The following is a 19,229-nucleotide window of genomic DNA, read 5'->3' as shown; positions in this document are numbered from 1 at the left end:
GCCTTAACATATGTAAGTTCTGTACCCTGCAAAAAAAGGATATGACTAAGTCCATCATTTGCCCCCTCCCCATTTAGCCCCAAAAGTCCCCAAAGCCGTAACATATTTAAATCTGAGTTCAGCACCATGCAAAACTGAAAATTACACAGAAATACACAGAAAATTTTGGACAAATATGGTAAAATTGTCCCAAAAATGGAGTGTTTTTATTAGCCCTAAAAGAGCCCTTAGGGCACACCCAAGAGTTATCGCAAAGTATAGACAAACGAAATTATATAGAAATCAGTTGGTTAAAACCTTTCAGAAAGTTTTATAAAAATACCAAGGTATCAATTTTTTTTAATAAGCACAAAAGTGTCAATTTTAGCCATTTTAATCCAAAAGGCACCCTTAGGAGGGCAACCAGACTTTTCCCGGAAAATCCTTTTTTTACTCATATCATGTTTTTTTTTTTGTTTTACATTTTCACCCCAAACAAGGCACATTGCCACTTTGATGTAGGGGGCTACTATCAGGGTCATAAGCTACAGGGGTACTATGTGGAGAGTTGGGCAGCAAGATGTCGGTTCACGTTACACTTGAACTTCTGCATGTCAGTACAGTTGGGGAAGCAGGAACCCAAAAGGAGATTCTAAAGTCTAACGGTCCTGGGGAAGAAACTACTGGAGTAGAAGCCTTTCTTACATCTAGGGATCTCTACTGTGAAGGGGTGGGATTTAGCTGCTTGTCGGGTTTGTCGGGAGTATTTACGTTGAGGGGGTACAAGTGCTTGCAGTTCTTTGGAGCATTCACCATTAACTATTTTCTCTGGTGAATCAATGCCCTCTCCCCTCTGAGTTCTTCAGTCACAGGCTGACCTATCAGCTAACAGGGCGCATTGATTTATCTGCTCCCTAAAAGTCTTGTGGGAATGTTAGCCAGTCAGAACAAGCAGAGGGATGCTACATTTTGTCAATGGGACAGAGGCTGAAGTTTAGATGGCCGTTCAGGACCTATTAGGTTGGCGACTCTCTTTTGAACCTTGTCTAGGAGCGAGAGACTAGAAGCAGATGCACCAGCCCAAATATGACAACAATACTCCATACATGGGCGAATGGTGGCCTTATAGAGGTACAGGATACTTTCGGGCATTAATAGCTTTCTAGCATGGTAGAGAGAACCTACCTTTTTTGCAGCAGTCCTAGCAATGCTCTAAGTGTAATTGTTCCAACTCATGTTTCCTGTGAATATTAGGCCGAGGAGTTTAAAAGATGTACTTTCAGATAAAGAGTCTTTGGCCATTGCTATTGGTGGTAGAGAAGGTTTCTTGTACTTATTGAAGGAAACAAGTTTAGTCTTGGCAGCATTTAAGGTGACCATCCATTTTTGTCCCCATTCCACTACAGATTGGAGGTCATCCTCTAGTGTTTCTGCCATTTCTTTAGATATGTGTTCATTTGTTTTCCTGTTGTGTCTGTTATAGAGCATGGTATCATCAGCATATATACCTATCTCACAGACAATTTTGTCAGGGAGGTCATTTATGAATATTAGGAATAATAGAGATCAAAGGATAGACCCCTGAGGCACTCCCGCATTTATATCATATTGTTTAGATGTACGACCATCGAGGATAACTTGGATTTTTCTCTTATCTAAGAAGGATTTAATTACGTTATGTATTCTTCCAGTAATACCGTATGATCTGATTTTCCTGAGAAGACCTTTATGCCATACCCTGTCAAAAGCCTTAGATATATCTAGAGCTACCGCTCTACCCTCGCCTGCTTTGTCAAGTGAATGGTATATATGCTCAGAGATTACAGTTAGGATGTCTGCTGTAGAGCGGGCTTGCCTAAATCCATATTGTTGGTCGGTCAGAAGTTTAGCATCTGTAAGGTGTTGAACTAGAGGTTGGTTAATTATGGACTCAAATATTTTGGCGAAAAGTGGGAGGAGGCTAATGGGGCGGTAATTTACTTGGTCAGTTCTTTCACCAGAATTCTTGAAAACTGGTACCACAGAAGCAGTTTTCCAGCAGGCAGGAAAGCAAGATTCATTAAGGCATTTGTTGTAAAGTTTGGGGTGAACTGGAGCTACTTCGGCGGAACACTTTTTTAATAACACAGCCAGGATGAGATCAGGTCCACATGCTTTTGAAATGTAAAGATTTTTTATAATAGCATACACCTGAGAAGAGGTGATTTTCAGATCATTTAGTATGGCGTCTGTTCTCAAAGGAAAGTCAGGGAGAGGGTCCAGTGTGGAGTTGGAGGCAAACCGACTGGCAAGCATGTTAGCCTTCTCGGTTGCTGAGCAAACAACCTCATGATTGTTGGATAGTGGAGGAATTGTTGATTGCCCATTATTTACTACACTGGTGTAGATTTTCCAGAAGTCTCGGGTTCCTAATTTCTGTGCTGCAATGCGTTTTTTGGTGGTTTTAGTAAATTCTCTCTTAGCTGTCGCTATTTCTTTCTAACAGTTATTTCTGGCTTCTATATATTTCTGTCTGTTTGAACTGAACTTATGTCTATTAAATCTGCGGTATGCATGCTGCCTTTGAACAATTGCAGCTGCACAAGTAGAAGTAAACCATTAGGAAAGTGGAGCGTGCTATAAAATTTCTGCATGGGAACATGTGCTTCAATTGCTGTTTCGAACCATTCAGTGGTCTCTTTTGCACACTGTTCAGCAGGAAGTGAAAAGATATTTCGCCATGGGGTGTCTCTGATGAGATCCCTGATGGCTTCCTAGTCAGCCTTTTTATAATATCTCGTTGTTTTGAGCAATGGCTCTTCCGTTTTGGCTCTAGAGTTTAAGGCGATTTCAATTATTATCATTACATGATCAGCATACCCAAATGGGCTGTGGGCATTCGTAACACAATCATCGGGAACTGTGGTCAGAAGCAGATCTAAAAGTGATGCGTGTTGTTCTTGCTGGTCAGGGAGCGGGTTGGAAATGTAACCATCTGTGATAGGGAATGAGATATAGAGAAGCTATGTGTTGTGCTACCATCTAAGTAGAAAATCCAAGCCAGTTGTTGTGGTGGACATTGAAGTCACCAAATACATGCACTTGTGTCGAGGGAAAGTACTGTATCTATGCTGTCAGAGACTTTATTTATTAGGATACACGTCTGGGTCGAGGGAGAGCGGTAGAGAAAATAAAAGTAACTAATGTTATGTTGCATGTAAAGTCTAAAGCACATAAAGGCTTGATCATCCGATTCTAGTTTTGTTTCTCTAGTTAAAGGGAGGGTGTTTTGAATATAGACTCCAAGCCCGTGTATATGTCTCTCAGAGTCCTTACGGCAGAGTGGGAGATATCCGGACATGTTAAAGTAGTTAGAGGGGATGGGGGAGTGTAGGTTAGTCTCACTTTGTGCTAAGATATCCGGGGTGTTTGTTAGGAGAAATGCTTCTACATCATTTAAATTAGTTCTAAGCCCATGGATGTTTGTAAATGCAAGCCTCAAGGGAGGAGGTAATTTGGTTTTGTTTGAGTTTTGTCCTGGTTTAAGCGTAATTTTAAATTGTACTGTCATCATTTTTTTTAAGAGTTTCAGTTTAGGTAAGGGGTGCTGAACAAGTGGTCATACAGAATACCAGACATGCAACACAAGTAGACTATCAGCTGACCCTCCATCTACTAGGATTGTGGCCTCAGGAAAGCCCACCGGAGATGAGTTCAGGGTCCCTTTCCATGCGCGACATGGCACTACAAACATCCCAATATTATTCAACTGTTAATGGAGCAGCTGCTCTAAGCACTACCAAAGAGTTAGGCCTCCTGTACTACCAGTCAGGAACAGCAGCCAGGAACTGTCAATCTGGTACCCTCAACCCATCAGACGATGGTCAACCCAATCTGCTTGTACTGGCATTATGGCATTTAAGCACTCCCAAGTGCCCAGTTTAGAGGGATGGGATGTGTTGGGAGAGGGGAAAATGGCATTTATTGCCTAGTCAAGAAACAAAATCGACCATTGAGTGTTTCTGTCGAATCTCTGTGATTCGACCTCTACGCCTGGCTAATAAGCAAAGAAGGAGTATGGAAGCCAGGCGATAGACAGTGCCTATCTACTCCTTAAGCAGTTTAGGTTTGCAGACCGGTAATTTGTTTGAGTCACCAGCTCTAGGAAAGTTGTCATCCAAGACTGGAGAGACCTCCCTCCCCTTTGGTTTAGTTTCAGAGTTTTCCTTCTCCTAGACAAATGACCTGGGAAGATCTACAGGTTCATCACCACTGAGAGGGTTCGCCCCGCACCTGGGTCCTAATCCAAGTATTTCTGCGGCCCCGCATGGGTAGTTAATGTTACTTGGTTAGTATGTAAATGTTATATATCTACTGAAAAATTACGCGCCTCAAGGTGATTAAGGGACATTGTTATTTCATTGTTACTGGAAAGAGGGGGTGAGTAAAAGTTCATGCAGTGGAAGCAGCTATATTTGCAACAAGTTTGTTGGAAGGAGTTAATATACGATTTAATATTTTTCCTTTAAATTTAGAAATTTTTTTTTTCTTATTTTTTATGTTGGTTTAGGAATAGGATAACGCATTACAGAATGGCTTGATATTAAGAATTAACTAAAAATGTGTTGCCCAGGCTCTGAGTATTTTAGATGGCAGGAGGGTTAAGATGTATATTCAATGTAACGTCATTTTTGATATGGTGTACAATACAGTACAGGTATAATTGGAAGTAAAATTATAAGTTATGGCGTATTCAGTATGTATAATAAAGTAAATAGATATATGGGCAGATTTCCAGCAGATGCGAATATATGGAAGTTGTAGGTATTAAGTATGAGTCCACTTCTAATGAAGATATCTTCAGCTTTCATTTAAAAACCATGAAGTTGTATTTTGCATTACAGAGTAGCAGTTCAGTATTTGTATTTATCATTGCAGAAGTAAGGAAGAGACAGCTATTGCTATGTAATGTAGATAGCTGTAAATCGAAGTACAGACTATAGCTAGTAAGTATCTACCTAGTAAGAATAAATTAATGCATGCCTTAGCGGTAGAAATGTATAGATGTTTAATGATAATGACTTCCAATCGGTCAGCATGCACAGCTTAAGGACTGAAAGCTAAGGACCCCCCCCCTCCACGGCGTGTGTAATGTATAAGTGTTAGTGGCAGCTAGGGGAGTAGAGTAGACTGTTAGTTTTTAGAAGAGGATTAACTTACAGAATACAGTAGAATTAATTATTAGAATTTATAGTCAAGAAAAGTTTAGTTACAGAGAAAAAAAATTTTTTTTTTGTTTAACATGCAAATCAGACAAAGGCAGTCGTCTTGGAGGTAAAGTATATCTTGGATATACGTAGCAAGCAAGATGGGGTGTTTGTACCATAATGAGAGAAACTATTAGTACATGGCTCATCGGAATTCGTAGTTAGAGACAGTCAATTAGGTCAGGCATAAAGCATTGTGTATCTATTCAGAAATAGTCTTAGTGACTTATCTAAGATCACTGTATATTTCAGGTACAAATATAATTGAAAGTAAGACAAACTATATTCAGTGGTTTGATATATATAGCAAGGAAGTCACATTTTCAATACAAACGAGCTTATAGTAATTGTAGATATTAAGTATATTACTTAATAAAGTCCTATCTTCTAATGTAGGAAAAAATAAAACCAAGTTTGTGATAAATTCTGGAATTTGCTTTGCATAGGCTTTTTTTTTATGCTAGTTTACTTGGAATATAATAAGAGTGAATCAGTGTTTTGCCCATATGAGGGGGGATGCCGAATTTCAGCTTTAGGGGATACAGTCTGTCTTAGGGAATAAAGATTGAAAAAATTAGATTTAAGTGCATTAGCATCAGTTTTAAAATAGTCTAGGCCAGTATAGTGAATAAAAGAAGTATGCAAATAAAATTTTGCTCTTGTGGAAGAAATATAGATAAGGGAGTTGGGGCTCGTTGATTTAGTCAGAAATAAAGGCCAGACAAAGGTCGACTCAATTAATTCTCACATATTGCAACTGCTCCAGTGTTTCGACAATGTGTTAAAAAAAAAAACTCTTTACAGTCATTCACTCACAGAGGGGTTACCTAGTGAATTTACAAGTTATACTCGGCAATCAGATTAGAAAAGGTAAGTTATGCGTCGGGGTTCCAGACCAGGCTCAGAAGCGCACTTGTATGGTTTGCAAGATAATAAGTATCATACTTAAATAAGGTTCTACTGTTTTCTAACTAAATTAGTTTAATGTTTGAGCAAAATTTTTTAAAAATTCCAAGGCATAGTTATTGAAAAAAATGCGGACAGACGAATGGATGAACGGACAAGAGTGAATTTACAGGTCCACCCTCCTTTTGTCGGGGAACCAAAAAAAGTTGTTGATCACAAAAGTAAAGAGGAAAGACTTTATATATAAGAAGATTAAAAATCAAGACAAGTATTGACAAACTGTCTGTGTTGAAGTCTTTTAAAACAGATCACTCATCGGCAATTATATTTTTATTTAAAAGCTAAATGATGAGGATAAGCTGAAATTAGAAAGCAAACAAATAAACATGATTAGTATAAATACGTCAGGTAATGAACTGAATAGTTTTATGTAGTGTACCACCTGAACGTCAAACGTCTGGGTTACCAATCTATGGCATGATCTCTCGCTTTGATAGCGGCCATTTTGAATTATGATGGTGTCTTAGAAGATAGCTAAAAACCATACCAACAATTAAATATGAAAGTTATGTTTTAGTAAAGCAAAAAAAAAAAAAAAAAAAAATGAAAAGAACAATGGAAATAAATGGAACATTGAAGAAATAGTAGGTTGCTAAGAAAGTTCTTGCGGAATTTTTAATTTTAATTTCAAATGATGTATTTTCAAATACGTTTTCATTATAATACCTTTACTTTATATATCATTTTAAAGAGCGATTTTCGCTCGACCTAATCGTTTAAATTACAATCGTTTTCCAACAATTATCAGAACGTTGAATACAAGATGGAAAAAAAGCAAATTTGCACAATTTTATTATTTTAATTCAAGCAATATCAATGAAGCGTTTGGCACAGGAACCACTACTGAACTCACAGCACAATGGTGGTTTAAGAAATTTTGTGGCAGCAACGAGAGTCTGGAAGACAATGAGTGTAATAGGCAGCCATCAGATGTTGACAACAATCAATTAAGTTATGTTTTAGTAAAGTCCAATTATAGTACTCAAAAAACTTCAACCTGAACTAGCGCCCATACTTACAAAACTATTTAAACGTTGTCTTAAGGAGAATAGTTTCCCATCTCCCTGGAAAATTTCATCTGTATGCCCTGTATTTAAGAATTCAGGTGATCGCTCATCCCCCTCTCAGTACAGGCCAATAAGTCTCCTGTGCGTCATGAGTAAGTTGCTGGAATCTGTGTTAAATTCAGAAGTAATCAACCATCTCAACAAAAATAACCTTCTTAGTGACACTCAATATGGTTTCCGTTCTGCTAGATCTACAGCAGATGTGCTTACAGTTATATCTCATAGGATTAGCAAATCTCTCGACGGAGGCAACCTTTCTAGGGCAATTGCTCTTGACATATCAAAGGCCTTTGATAGGGTATGGCATAAAGGTTTACTTCATAAGATCTCTAGCTATGGTATAGCTGGAAATGTCTTCTCAATTATTAAATCATTTCTTTCTGATAGGTTCATAAGAGTAGTAGTTGAGGGGCAAAAATCAGAAGCCCACAGTATTAATGCCGGTGTCCCTCAGGGGTCCATCCTGGGCCCAACTCTTTTCCTGATCTACATTAATGATCTTCCAAATCACATCCTTACATCATTTGTAGACATTTATGCTGACGACACTACCATTTATGGTAGTACATCTAAGACAGTAAACGACCAAGTTCTCTCCAATTCTCTCTCCTCTGATCTTGAGCATGTAGTACAATGGGGAAAGGAGTGGCTGGTTACTTTTAATGCATCTAAAACCAAGCTCCTCTCTTTACATCATCAACATTCTGATCCACATCTGGCATCAATTGAAATGAATGGCTCTCGTCTTCAGGAGGCCTCAAGTTTTGACAAGCTTCTGGGATTGACCATTACTCCTGATCTTAAATGGAACACGTACATCAAATCTGTTGCCAAGGCCGCTGGAAAAATGGTGGGATCTTTCTATCGATCCAGTAGATATCTCACTGCTGATGCAATTCTTTATCTATATAAGAGCCAGGTACGTCCAAGGATGGAATACTGTTGCCATATCTGGGCAGGAGCTGCTAGAAAGGACTTGGCCTGCCTTGATAGAGTTCAAAATAGACTTTGTAGCCTCGTAGGAGATGTCCTTTTCTCTTCCTTGCAACCTCTATCTCACAGAAGAGATGTTGCGAGTTTGTCTCTGCTTTATCGTTATTTTCATGGAAAGTGTTCGACTGAGCTTCAATCTATGGTCCCCCCTCGCCAAACTTTCACAAGAAACACTCGTCTAGCTGTAAACACTATCAATAATTCCCCCCACTCTTTATCTGTGCCTAAACCTAAACGTAGATTCCATGAACAAAGCTTTTTTATTAGAACTGCACGCCTGTGGAATTGTCTTCCGTTTTCCTGCTTTCCGGCTGACTACAATATGGTTGTCTTCAAGTCTAACGTAAATAAGTTCTTGATGAGCCGTTCCATATAAGTTATCAAATTTAACAAATTTTCATTACTAATGATTATTATATTGTCCAATTTCTACTGTACACTCTTTAACCCTTATCCTTGAGTTGCCTCTTTGACCTTGATAATGAGTTGATACCTATGAAAAAAAAAAAAAAAAAAAAAGAAAAAGTCCAATGTGAACAAGTTCTAATTGAATCGTCCCCCTAAGTAATCCAAGTTTCAAAATCCCCACTGTTTACTATGCTAAAATCACAATGACTAATGTATACCTATTAACCCTTATCCTTGAGTGGCCTCTGGACCTTGATAAGTGGTGACACCCTTGTAAAAAAAAAAAAAAAAAAAAAAAAAAAAGTCGAAGCCAATCCATGCACACCTGTTTGAGAACTTGCTTCTGAATTAAACGTAACGTATACAATGATTTCCAACCACTTAGATTGATAGAGAGATTGGAAAACTTAATAAATGGGTGCCTCACGAATTGAATGACAACCAGAAGAAACTCCCTTATGAAGTGTCATCTTCCTTTTATTTACACAACAAGAATAGGTTGTGATGAACAACCGGCGATGCTCAGCTCAGTGGTTAGATGCCAACGAAGCTCTACGACACTTCTCGAAACCAGAGTTGCACCAAAAGAAAATCATGCTGACTCTTTGGTGATCTGCGATTGGTCTCATCCATTACAGTTTTTTGAATGCAGGCAAAGCCATGACACCGTAGAAGTACTGTCAACAAATGGATGAAATGCATCAGAAACTTCAACAACAACACCCAGCATTATTCAATAAAAAAGACGCAATTCTCCTCCACGACAATGCCCCACTGCACGTTGCTAAACTGACCTTGCAGAAGTTGAACAAATTGGGCTATGAAACTTTGCCTCATCCGCTATACTCTCCAGACCTCTCACCTACCGACTTCCCCTTTTTTCAAGCATCTCAACAACTTTCAGCTTAGAAATGCTTCAAAAACCTAAGCGATATCAAAACGCCTTCAGAATGCAATATTTTTACATTACTAGCGTTTGCAAAAGTGTGTTGATTCTGGTGGTGCTTATTTTGATCAATAAATTTTTGTTTGAGCCGAGATATGTTCATCTATTTTAAAAGTTAAAAAAAAAGCAAGAACTTTCTTGTCAACCTGATAGAAGGGTCGCCAGGTAGCAAGGGCTACCTAAAACATAGACAGTTTTCCACGTGTGGACCATGATCTTCTCATGGTTGTTGACCTCTGGCCTCCTTTCTTTAGCCAGACAAACAAACTATTCATACATGAAAACACAATGAAAACTTGCTGAGGTTTCAAAGGTTTTATTTAGAGAGATTACTTATTAGGAGGAGAGACCATATAATTAATTACTTATTTATTTAATTTCTTAACATTCTTAATGATGGTGATGCACATGCAGAGTCTCAAGGCAACATTCACTTAAATTTTTACATTGTTGGATGCATCTTGTCTGTACCGCAACCAACAAGGAATGAACTAGAATCGTACTGTTCTTTCTCAAATATGTGACGACTTTTCTATATCATGTCATTCAACACCTGCATTTCTAGCATGTTTTGTGTTTTGTCTAAGGAGCAAACCCTTGACCCTCGTTTTAATCATGCCACCTGCAGCTGGGTATATTTCCATTTGATGCTAGGTTAACCTGACATATACTAAATACTAGTGATGGGACGATTCCAATATTTTTCCCGATTCCGATACAATTACTGATTCCGTTCTAAATTCCCGATTCTGATACAATTACCGATTTCAATTCCGATTCTTTATAAATCTCTAAATGTTTAACTATATAGTAGTATTTTTCTCTGATTACTGTAGAAACACACATGTAAAATGTGCAAATATTTTCCTAAACGTAAAAAATATAATTGAGGGGAACGGTCTATCGACTTTAGCTTAACTGGTCGTTTAAAATAAATAAAAATACTGGCAATGGAAGATTTAGCTTTAAATAAAATCAAATAAAAAAGACAATTAACAGAATCATTTTGGCATCGGATAATCGGTACAAATTTTTCTGATTCCGATACTCTCAAATATTTTGATTTTTCCGATTCTCGATTCCAATTAATCGTACCAACACTACTAAATACTAAAATTCATGCTAGTTTACTTAGTTGCTAGTTACAGGCACAGTCCTAATATATAACATAGCGCCGATTCGCCAATGCAAAGCATCAGTTTAAAATATTCATTTTACAAAATTTCTTTTTATTTTCTGTTTGGCACAAGATTATATGTTTTCTTCTTGCTATTTCTCTTGCAGATTCCGACTCCTATGTTAGCAGTGAAAGCCCAGATGAGCCTAGAAAAGAAAATTATAGCCATACAAAAATACATTGAGTCTTTGCAGTATCCTTTATTTTTTTTCTTTAACAAAATTTGAGTTGAGTTAATAATTGTCGTGCTAATTTGTCTGAGAAAAGTTTGACTCATGTCCAGGTAACCTACATTTAAAATTTCAAGTGTTTGGACCCAAAATTGGTGGAGGAGTTTGATAGAGTCTCTAAAGGTCAAATCTTTCAACTTTGACCTATTGGCAGCCAAATTTTCACCCAAAAATTGATTAAAAAGCTTGCTACATGTCTGAATACCCTTTATGTAAAATTTCATTTGTTTAGACGCAAAATTGGTTGAATAGTTTGCTAGAGACCACAAAGGTCAAATCTTTTGAACTTTGACCCCCCTGGCAGCCAAATTTTCGGCCAAAAACCAATTAAAAAGCTTGCCCTATGTCTGAATACACTTTATGTAAAATTTCAAATGTTTAGACCAAAAATTGGCTGAGTAATTGGTGGAGACCACAGAGGTCAATTTTTTTAAACTTTGACCCCAATTTTGACCCCTTAACATCTATTGTTTTGAATTCAAACCGAATTAAAGTTTGACCTATATCCAAGTAACCTACATCTAAAATTTCAAGTGTTTAGACCCAAAATTGGCAGAGGAGTTTGGTAGAGTTTTCAAAGGTCAAATCGTTGAACTTGACAGCCAAATTTCTGTCCGAAAACCGATTACAAAAGATTTTCCCAAATCTCAATACTTCTTATGTCAAATCTCGAATCTGTAGACCGACAATTGACTGAGTAGTTAGGTAGGGAAATGTACACACACAGACACACACGCAGACAGACAATTTCACTTTTATAGATATATAGATATGAAGGCATTTCATGCAAGAGTAGCTGATTTTGAAGTTATTTTTGTTAAATATTTTGGAAATGTCACTGTATTTACTAATTTAAATAATGATCTGCCGATATTGGTGTTTGTGCTAAAAAACAAGTTGAATCAGATTATGCTTCTTTTTCTGTTTTCTGGTTTTAGTAAAGCGTACTCTTGTAGTTGCTTGTATCTACTAGAGGATGAAACGATAAAATTTTCCCCTATGAATTAAATATATGGTTCAGTTTTATATTTTGACAAAGATTTCTAGAGTTTAACAATGTCTATTTTAGGAAAAGTCACAAAGATTAAAAGTTATATCATTTGACCATTGTGAACCTAATGACCAAGATGAGAATTGTAATCCGAATAATTCATCAATCTTCATCTAAAAAAAACTTTTGAAACATGATATAGTAGTCATCTCAATTAACATTTGTCTGACTTAGTTTTTCATTTTAAAAAAATTTCTATCCACACCGGTCTCTACTTCAATAATATCTTTGAGAAGTGACAAATTATGAGAAGTAAGAGAGAGTCAGTTTTTTTTTCTTTTTTTTTTTAACAAAGTAAGAAGATTGGCAATAGTTAAGAACAGTTGAAAACACACAAACTATATCTGATAATCATTACTATTACCGACAATAACTTATTTAGAAGGAAATTACCAAAAACTATTTTGGTTTACCTACCATCTTTTAATGTTTCGTTGCAAGATGTCTTTCTTAAAATATTAACTAGAGAAAATCTCTCAGATATGATGGATTTTGATATTTCCCTGATTCTTGGTGGAGTGTTGAGGGGTTTATAAGGTCATGTAGATTTCTCACCTGAAATGCGCATGTTCCATTGTTCAGCTGAATATAGCTTGATCGTGTATATATATATATATATATATATATATATATATATATATATATATATATATTCGTTCACATACACTTTTTCATGATAAAGCTAGAACTCAGAATTAGATGGAATCGAGCAATTGCATTGACAACAGACAACGCCAGACCCAAAGTGGGTTTCGATGTACTGCATCTCATCAGTAACGTGCTCCAACATATATTTTATCTATTTCATAGTATATGTAGAAAAAGCAGCTCATCCTTTGTAGAGACGTGATGTTCCTCAACAAATAGGTTGTTCCGAAATAATTTCAGTTAATGTTCGTAGATGTGATATCTACCGCCTGCATACCAGCAGTAACTGTTTTAGTTGTATAGGATGCGTGACTTGTCACATAGTAGACGTAGAACTAGATAAAATATAAAAATTAAAATCGAGGCATAGCCAATAGATTGCACCGTGACTCATATGGTTAGGTCGTCAGTATTGCACACTTCATGCGTGCGACGACCTGGGTTTGCACCTATGTCGGAGCACATCACTGATGAGATGCAGTAAATCAAAACCCACTTTGGGTCTGGCATTGTCCGTTGTCGATGCAATTGCTCGAGTCCATCTAATTCTGGGTTCTAGCTTTATCATGAAAAAGTGTATGTGAATGGGTATTTATATATATCTCTCTATGCATATATATAGTGTGTGCGTGTATGTATTTTTACGAACCGCATTGATATAGCCTTCAAACACAACCTCTTTTCACATTACACACAATGATTAAAGCAAACTACAACATTCGTCTTATATATATATATATATATATATATATATATATATATATATATATATATATATATATATATATATATAAAGAAGTAGAGCTCTCAACAGGAATTGTTTTTAAAGTTTTGTTTATTGTTTTAGTATTTTTCATTTTTTTATATTTATGTTAATAGTATACATGTTCTGAGTTTGTCTCTCTTCCGATATTAGAGTTTTATAATTTTGGAAAAGAGTATTGTTGTTATGAAAGAATATTGTGGTTCTGACAAAAGTGGGTTAAGTCCTTTAAATGTTATTATTTAAAAATGTACATATATTAACTTTTATTTCTATTTTCATTCATTTTTATTGAAACTGCTATTGTGTTGATTTGAGTTGATTATTAATGTAATGAGTTTGTTTACTTTTTGTGCTGCTGAGTTCTCTTATTAGGATTAGGCCATCGTTTCTGTAGAAATCTATTTATTTTCTACATAATTATTTTAGCTTTGCGAGATAGCATAAGAGAATACCTACCAATTCATTGTTTTTAAGATTCATCACAACTTCCCATGGTGACATCAAAAAAGCTGCTTTGTTTTTTGTTCAATTTGTCGTTGTTGAATAAAGGATTTTTAGCAGAAATTAGACCATCATTTGCGATTTTTACATGTTGTGTCACTAGTTGTCATTTTTATTAAAGATGGATAAAAGATCTTTGAAGTCAAACTGTGACGTCAGAGCAAAGCGAACATTCAATCTCTCTACCTCTCTATCTATCTGACGTTAATACTTACTCTCTATATATCTCGCTATCTCCCTCTCTTCCTAAGACCTAATCAGCCAGACAACCTCCTCTCTCTGTGAAGATATGTCATGGCAGTCACTTGGCTGGGGAAAGTAAGGCAGAGGTGTGGTGTGACAAGCGCCGTAACGAACGGAAATACGTCGTCATGGCAACCAGACAGTGAACATTTGAGGCGGGAAAGCTGAACACGAGGGGACTTGAAAATAGGAAGATATACGGCAGTTGGTGTAAAGAAAGCGGCACAGCCCGGTGTGTAAACATTATCTCCGAGAATCGAACCTCATCGAAGATTGAGATTTGAATTAATTGAATTGCGGATTATTATTCAAATACGATCGTATTGCCGATTGAACTCAACATTTATTCTTCTTTGGAATTATGATTCGAGGAAAAGATAGACTTTCGCCATCTCAACTTTTGTTTTTTTTTTTGGTTATCATGTTTGTGAACTTATGATCCGTTTTTACCCTAACGGACAAAGCAGCTAAGTTTGGCCTATCTCATGCCAATATCTTTTCTTATCCACAAACTTTTCTACATATTATATTGTAATTGCATGTCGCATACCTGGCAAACATTCCAAAGATACGTCTATCTCACTCATTCTTTTTATCGTGGCTTCTTCTTCTTCCTTTTTGTATATAAAAGTCTTTATTGAATTTTAAACTTTGATTGAGTGTTTGTTTCGTCATTCATTGCTCTGTTGTTCCATTCTCCTTAATGATATATTTCGCTGGTTGATCCGACATCCGACGATTAACCGAAGATAAGTGATGAGCCATTGGATATCAAATAAAATAAATTTATGTGTCTCGATCTGATTGCCAATCAATTCTGTTGTGAAGGAACATAGCTGGCTATACACCGGTTACAAACTGTATATATATATTGGACTGTTGGGCAGACAGCGGCAGACAAGCAGTCGCAGTAAGACGGATAGTCTTACGTGTTGATTATCAGACTTTCTTCCCCATACTTGTTACTATGTACTTCTATTTACCTTAGGCGAGCAGCCTTACGTTTCTGTATTATAAATAAACCCCATTACCCATACCACTCGGTGTAACTCACGTTTGTCTTTATTTCCTAAGTATTTAGGAATATAACAATGGCGACGAAAGGATGTTCTTTCTCTTAACAGAGATAAATTACCGTACCAAGGACTGTGTACAATGCAAGGATTTTTTGTTTTACGAAAAAAACAAACTACACAAGGATTTTTGACCACGTGCGTCAATGAATTTAAAAATTTTTCCTACCTAAAGTAGCGAAAAGTACGGATTTTTCTTCGTAAAGAACTCACAAGAAATTATAGAAACATGTTCAAGGTAAAGTGGAATTTATATTTATTTTGACAAGTAAAAAAAAAAAAAAAAAAAAAAAATGGTCGCAAGTTGAATTCGAAACTACACTAAAGGATTACGAGTTTCGAAAGAAAAAATATAAATACAACGACTATTGTACCATTTTATGCCACGTGGGAACGGCAGCCATATATTTTTTTTTTTTTTGGAAAATTAATTGTTTGTTATTGCCTTTATATAAATAATTGGAACTATTTGTCGTGGGAAGTAAGAAATATTTTGTGTATGAACTTACGTTGTTGAAAAAAAAAAAAAAAAAAAAAAGAATTATTTTACAAAGCCTGTTGAATTACTATGGATGAACTTTGTTGAAACGTGTTGTGTCTGCATATTGCTACTAATTTACGATATACGTAAATTTACGATTTTTTCTTTGGAATTATTGTGTAGAATTCGAAAAGACATTTTTGTACTAGAAGCTAACATGGAACAATTAGCAGAGTTAACTAAGGCTCTAGCCCTTAGCATCCAGGAACAGACAAAAATGACTCAACAATTTTTAGCGCAACAACAACAACAACAACAAATTCAACAACAACAGCTACAGCAACAGCTGCAACAACAACAAAAAAGAACACAAAAAACTTTAGAGGCACAACAAGAACAAACAAACATACTACAACGACAAATGTCGACACAGCAAAAGAATTTAGAAAAGCTAATTCTAACGTTGACCGGGAAGAAGACTAATTTTTCTGCCGAGGGTATTTCAAATTCACTAACGGAATTTCGTTACTCCCCGGATACTGGTGTTACTTTCCCTGCATACTACAGAAGATACGAAACAATTTTTACGAAAAGATGTTTAGACTGGACCGACGAGGAAAAAGTTACCCTGCTACTACAAAAACTGGGTACTGATGAAAACACCAAGTATGCAAATCTAATTCTACCAAAAAAACTGGAGGAGGTTTCGTTCGAGGAAACAATTAGTACCTTGTCGAAAATATTTGATAAAAGGGATAGACTATTTCACTCTAGATACAAATGTTTGAACATTCAGAAGGCAGAAGCTGAAGACTATCTAGAATATGCTTGCACTGTGAACTGTTTATGCGAATCATTTAAATTGAATGAAATTTCCGCAGACCAATTTAAATGTTTAATCTTTGTACAAGGTCTCACAGCACCAAGGGACAAAGATATACGTTCACGGATCCTAACAATTATGGAGGCGGATCCTAACATAACATTGCAAAAAGTCACTGAAGAGTGTCAACGTCTGATTAACATAAAGAAAGACAACACTCGCATTGAAGAGAAAAATATTTTTAAGGTGCAGCAAGTAAAAAGGCAAGGGACCACAAGAAAGTCCAGGTTCCAAGAACACAGGATCCTTAAAGGATACAAAGACCCAAAGCTAAAGTGTAAATGTTGTGGTAGTTTAAGACACAACAATAAGACCTGCTAGTTTAGGAACAAAATATGTTATGAATGTGGTCTCAGAGGTCACAAGGGAACATACTGTGCCCAGAAGAAAAGACAAGGGACCGATAATGTAAATACGCTTCGCATGAATAAAGAAAAAAGCTGCGAAAGACGGAAATATGTTGATGTTCGGATAAATGGACATCTGGTTACATTGCTTCTGGATAGCGGTGCAGATATTAGTATTATAAATGAAGATATATGGAAAAGGATAGGTCGACCTGAATTAACGAAAACCAGAAAGACGGCGAGAAGTGTGTGCGGCAAAAGATTAGAGTTCAAGGGAGAATTAAAATGCAAAGTGACATTCGCTAACCAGACTCATAAATCCAAAGTGTACGTCGTACCAGGAAAGAATACATGCCTGTTTGGGGTAGATTGGATTGTCCTGTTTAATTTATGGGAGAAACCCATAAATTCGTTTTGTAACGTTTTAACTGCAGAAAAAGCAAACCAAAGGGAAGACTTCCTGAAGGATTTGAAAACTGAATTTCCCAATGTTTTTGCCGAAGGACTAAGACTCTGTATTAAGACAGAGGCAAAATTTGAATTAAAGAAAAATGCCACTCCAGTATTCAAACCTAAAAGGAATGTGCCTTTTTCAGCGATGGACGCAATCGAAAAAGAGTTGGATAGACTTCAACAACTGGAAGTCATTGAAAAAGTTAACCACACAGATTGGGCAAGTCCAACCGTGTATGTAAAGAAAAAAAATAACAGAATAAGGGTCTGTGGAGATTTTTCAACGGGTTTAAATGACTGTCTATTGGACCATAATTATCCCCTTCCGTCCGCAGAAGATCTGTTCTCTAAGCTTAACGGAGGAAAAATTTTTTCTAAGATAGACCTCTCAGATGCTTACTTGCAAATTAAGATCAGCGATGAATGCTCCAAATACTTAGGCATAAATACTCATAAGGGCATTTTTAAGCTAAAGAGGCTTCCTTTTGGATTAAAGGTTGCTCCTGCTATTTTCCAGCAAATTATGGACACGATGCTGGCAGGGTTGGAATTTTCAATGGCCTACCTTGACGATATCCTAATTAAAAGTGAAAATTTGCAAGATCATAAGAAGCATGTAAAAGAAGTATTCAAAAGAATACAGGAATTTGGTTTTAAATTGAGCCCAGAAAAATGCGATTTTTTTATGAAAAAAATTAAATATCTAGGTCAAATAATCGACAAAGAGGGTCGAAGACCGGATCCACAAAGGACTGAAGCAATTGAAAAGATGCCTGCTCCAGATTCAGTGACAAAATTAAAATCGTTTTTGGGATTAGTTCAATACTATGCAATTTACATCCCTAACATACATAATTTAAGAGCTCCTCTTAACGAGTTACTGAAAAAGGGTGTTAAATGGAACTGGAATAAGGAATGTGAATCTGCTTTCCAAAATATCAAAAGATGTCTACTGTCAGACTTAGCATTGGCACATTTCAATCCAGAAAAGGAACTAATACTAGCAACGGACGCCAGTGATTACGGTGTTGGCGCTGTATTACTTCACAAGTATGAGGATGGTAGGACAAAAGCTATCGCCCATGCTTCAAGAACGTTGGTTGCAGCGGAGAAAAATTACAGCCAAATTGAAAAAGAGGCGCTGTCGATAATATTTGGAATTACAAAGTACAATCGATTTCTCCATGGACGATCTTTTATTTTGCAAACCGACCATAAACCCCTACTTACCATATTTGGATCAAAGAAAGGCATTCCCACACATACTGCGAATCGATTACAGCGATGGGCTGTAACCCTCTTAAACTATCAGTTTAAGATGGAACATGTATCCTCAAAAAAGTTAGGACACGCAGATGCATTATCACGGTTGATCCCTAAAAGAAGCGAAAGTTTCGAAGAAACGGTAATTGCTGCGCTTAAAGACGAAAGTGAATGTACAAGTTCAATGTGTAATATGATACGTGAACTTCCGGTAACTTTCGAAAAAATAAAAAAAGAGGCAGTAAATGACATTTTCATTAAGAAAATGAAAAATCAATTGGGATGGATAAAAAAAAATAAAAAGGTAGATCAAACAACGCCTTTTTCCATCTGTGAAGATGTGCTCATGTATGGTGAGAGGATCGTAATTCCACTAACGTTACAGAGGAAAATTCTGAAGGAATTTCATACAGGTCATCCGGGCATTTCGAGAATGAAATCCCTTATGAGAGGATATGTGTACTGGCCTGGTATGGACAAGGAAGTTGAAAAATGTGTCAAGACATGC

At 36.5% G+C, this 19,229-nt stretch overlaps 1 protein-coding gene across 6 annotated transcripts in view; it reads left to right on the top strand.

The window, feature by feature from the left end:
- LOC145260509 (tubulinyl-Tyr carboxypeptidase 2-like) overlaps positions 1 to 19,229 on the top strand; it is a 99,917-nt gene that overhangs the window by 35,768 nt on the left and 44,920 nt on the right. For 5 of the 6 annotated variants that reach the window (XM_080118631.1, XM_080118635.1, XM_080118630.1 and 2 more), the window contains exon 3: positions 10,890 to 10,975. The exons of the other annotated variant lie outside the window; for it this stretch is intronic. In XM_080118631.1, coding sequence (XP_079974757.1) covers positions 10,890 to 10,975 — 86 coding nt within the window. The remainder of the gene's footprint in view (positions 1 to 10,889; positions 10,976 to 19,229) is intronic. 6 annotated transcript variants of the gene reach the window in all.

The sequence above is a fragment of the Euprymna scolopes genome, chromosome 36, assembly GCF_053919585.1.
Source record: "Euprymna scolopes isolate OS-2025 chromosome 36, ASM5391958v1, whole genome shotgun sequence".
Lineage (NCBI taxonomy): Eukaryota > Metazoa > Mollusca > Cephalopoda > Sepiida > Sepiolidae > Euprymna > Euprymna scolopes.
Note: the sequence above shows the minus strand (reverse complement) of the source record. Positions and strands in the feature narration are given on the sequence as shown.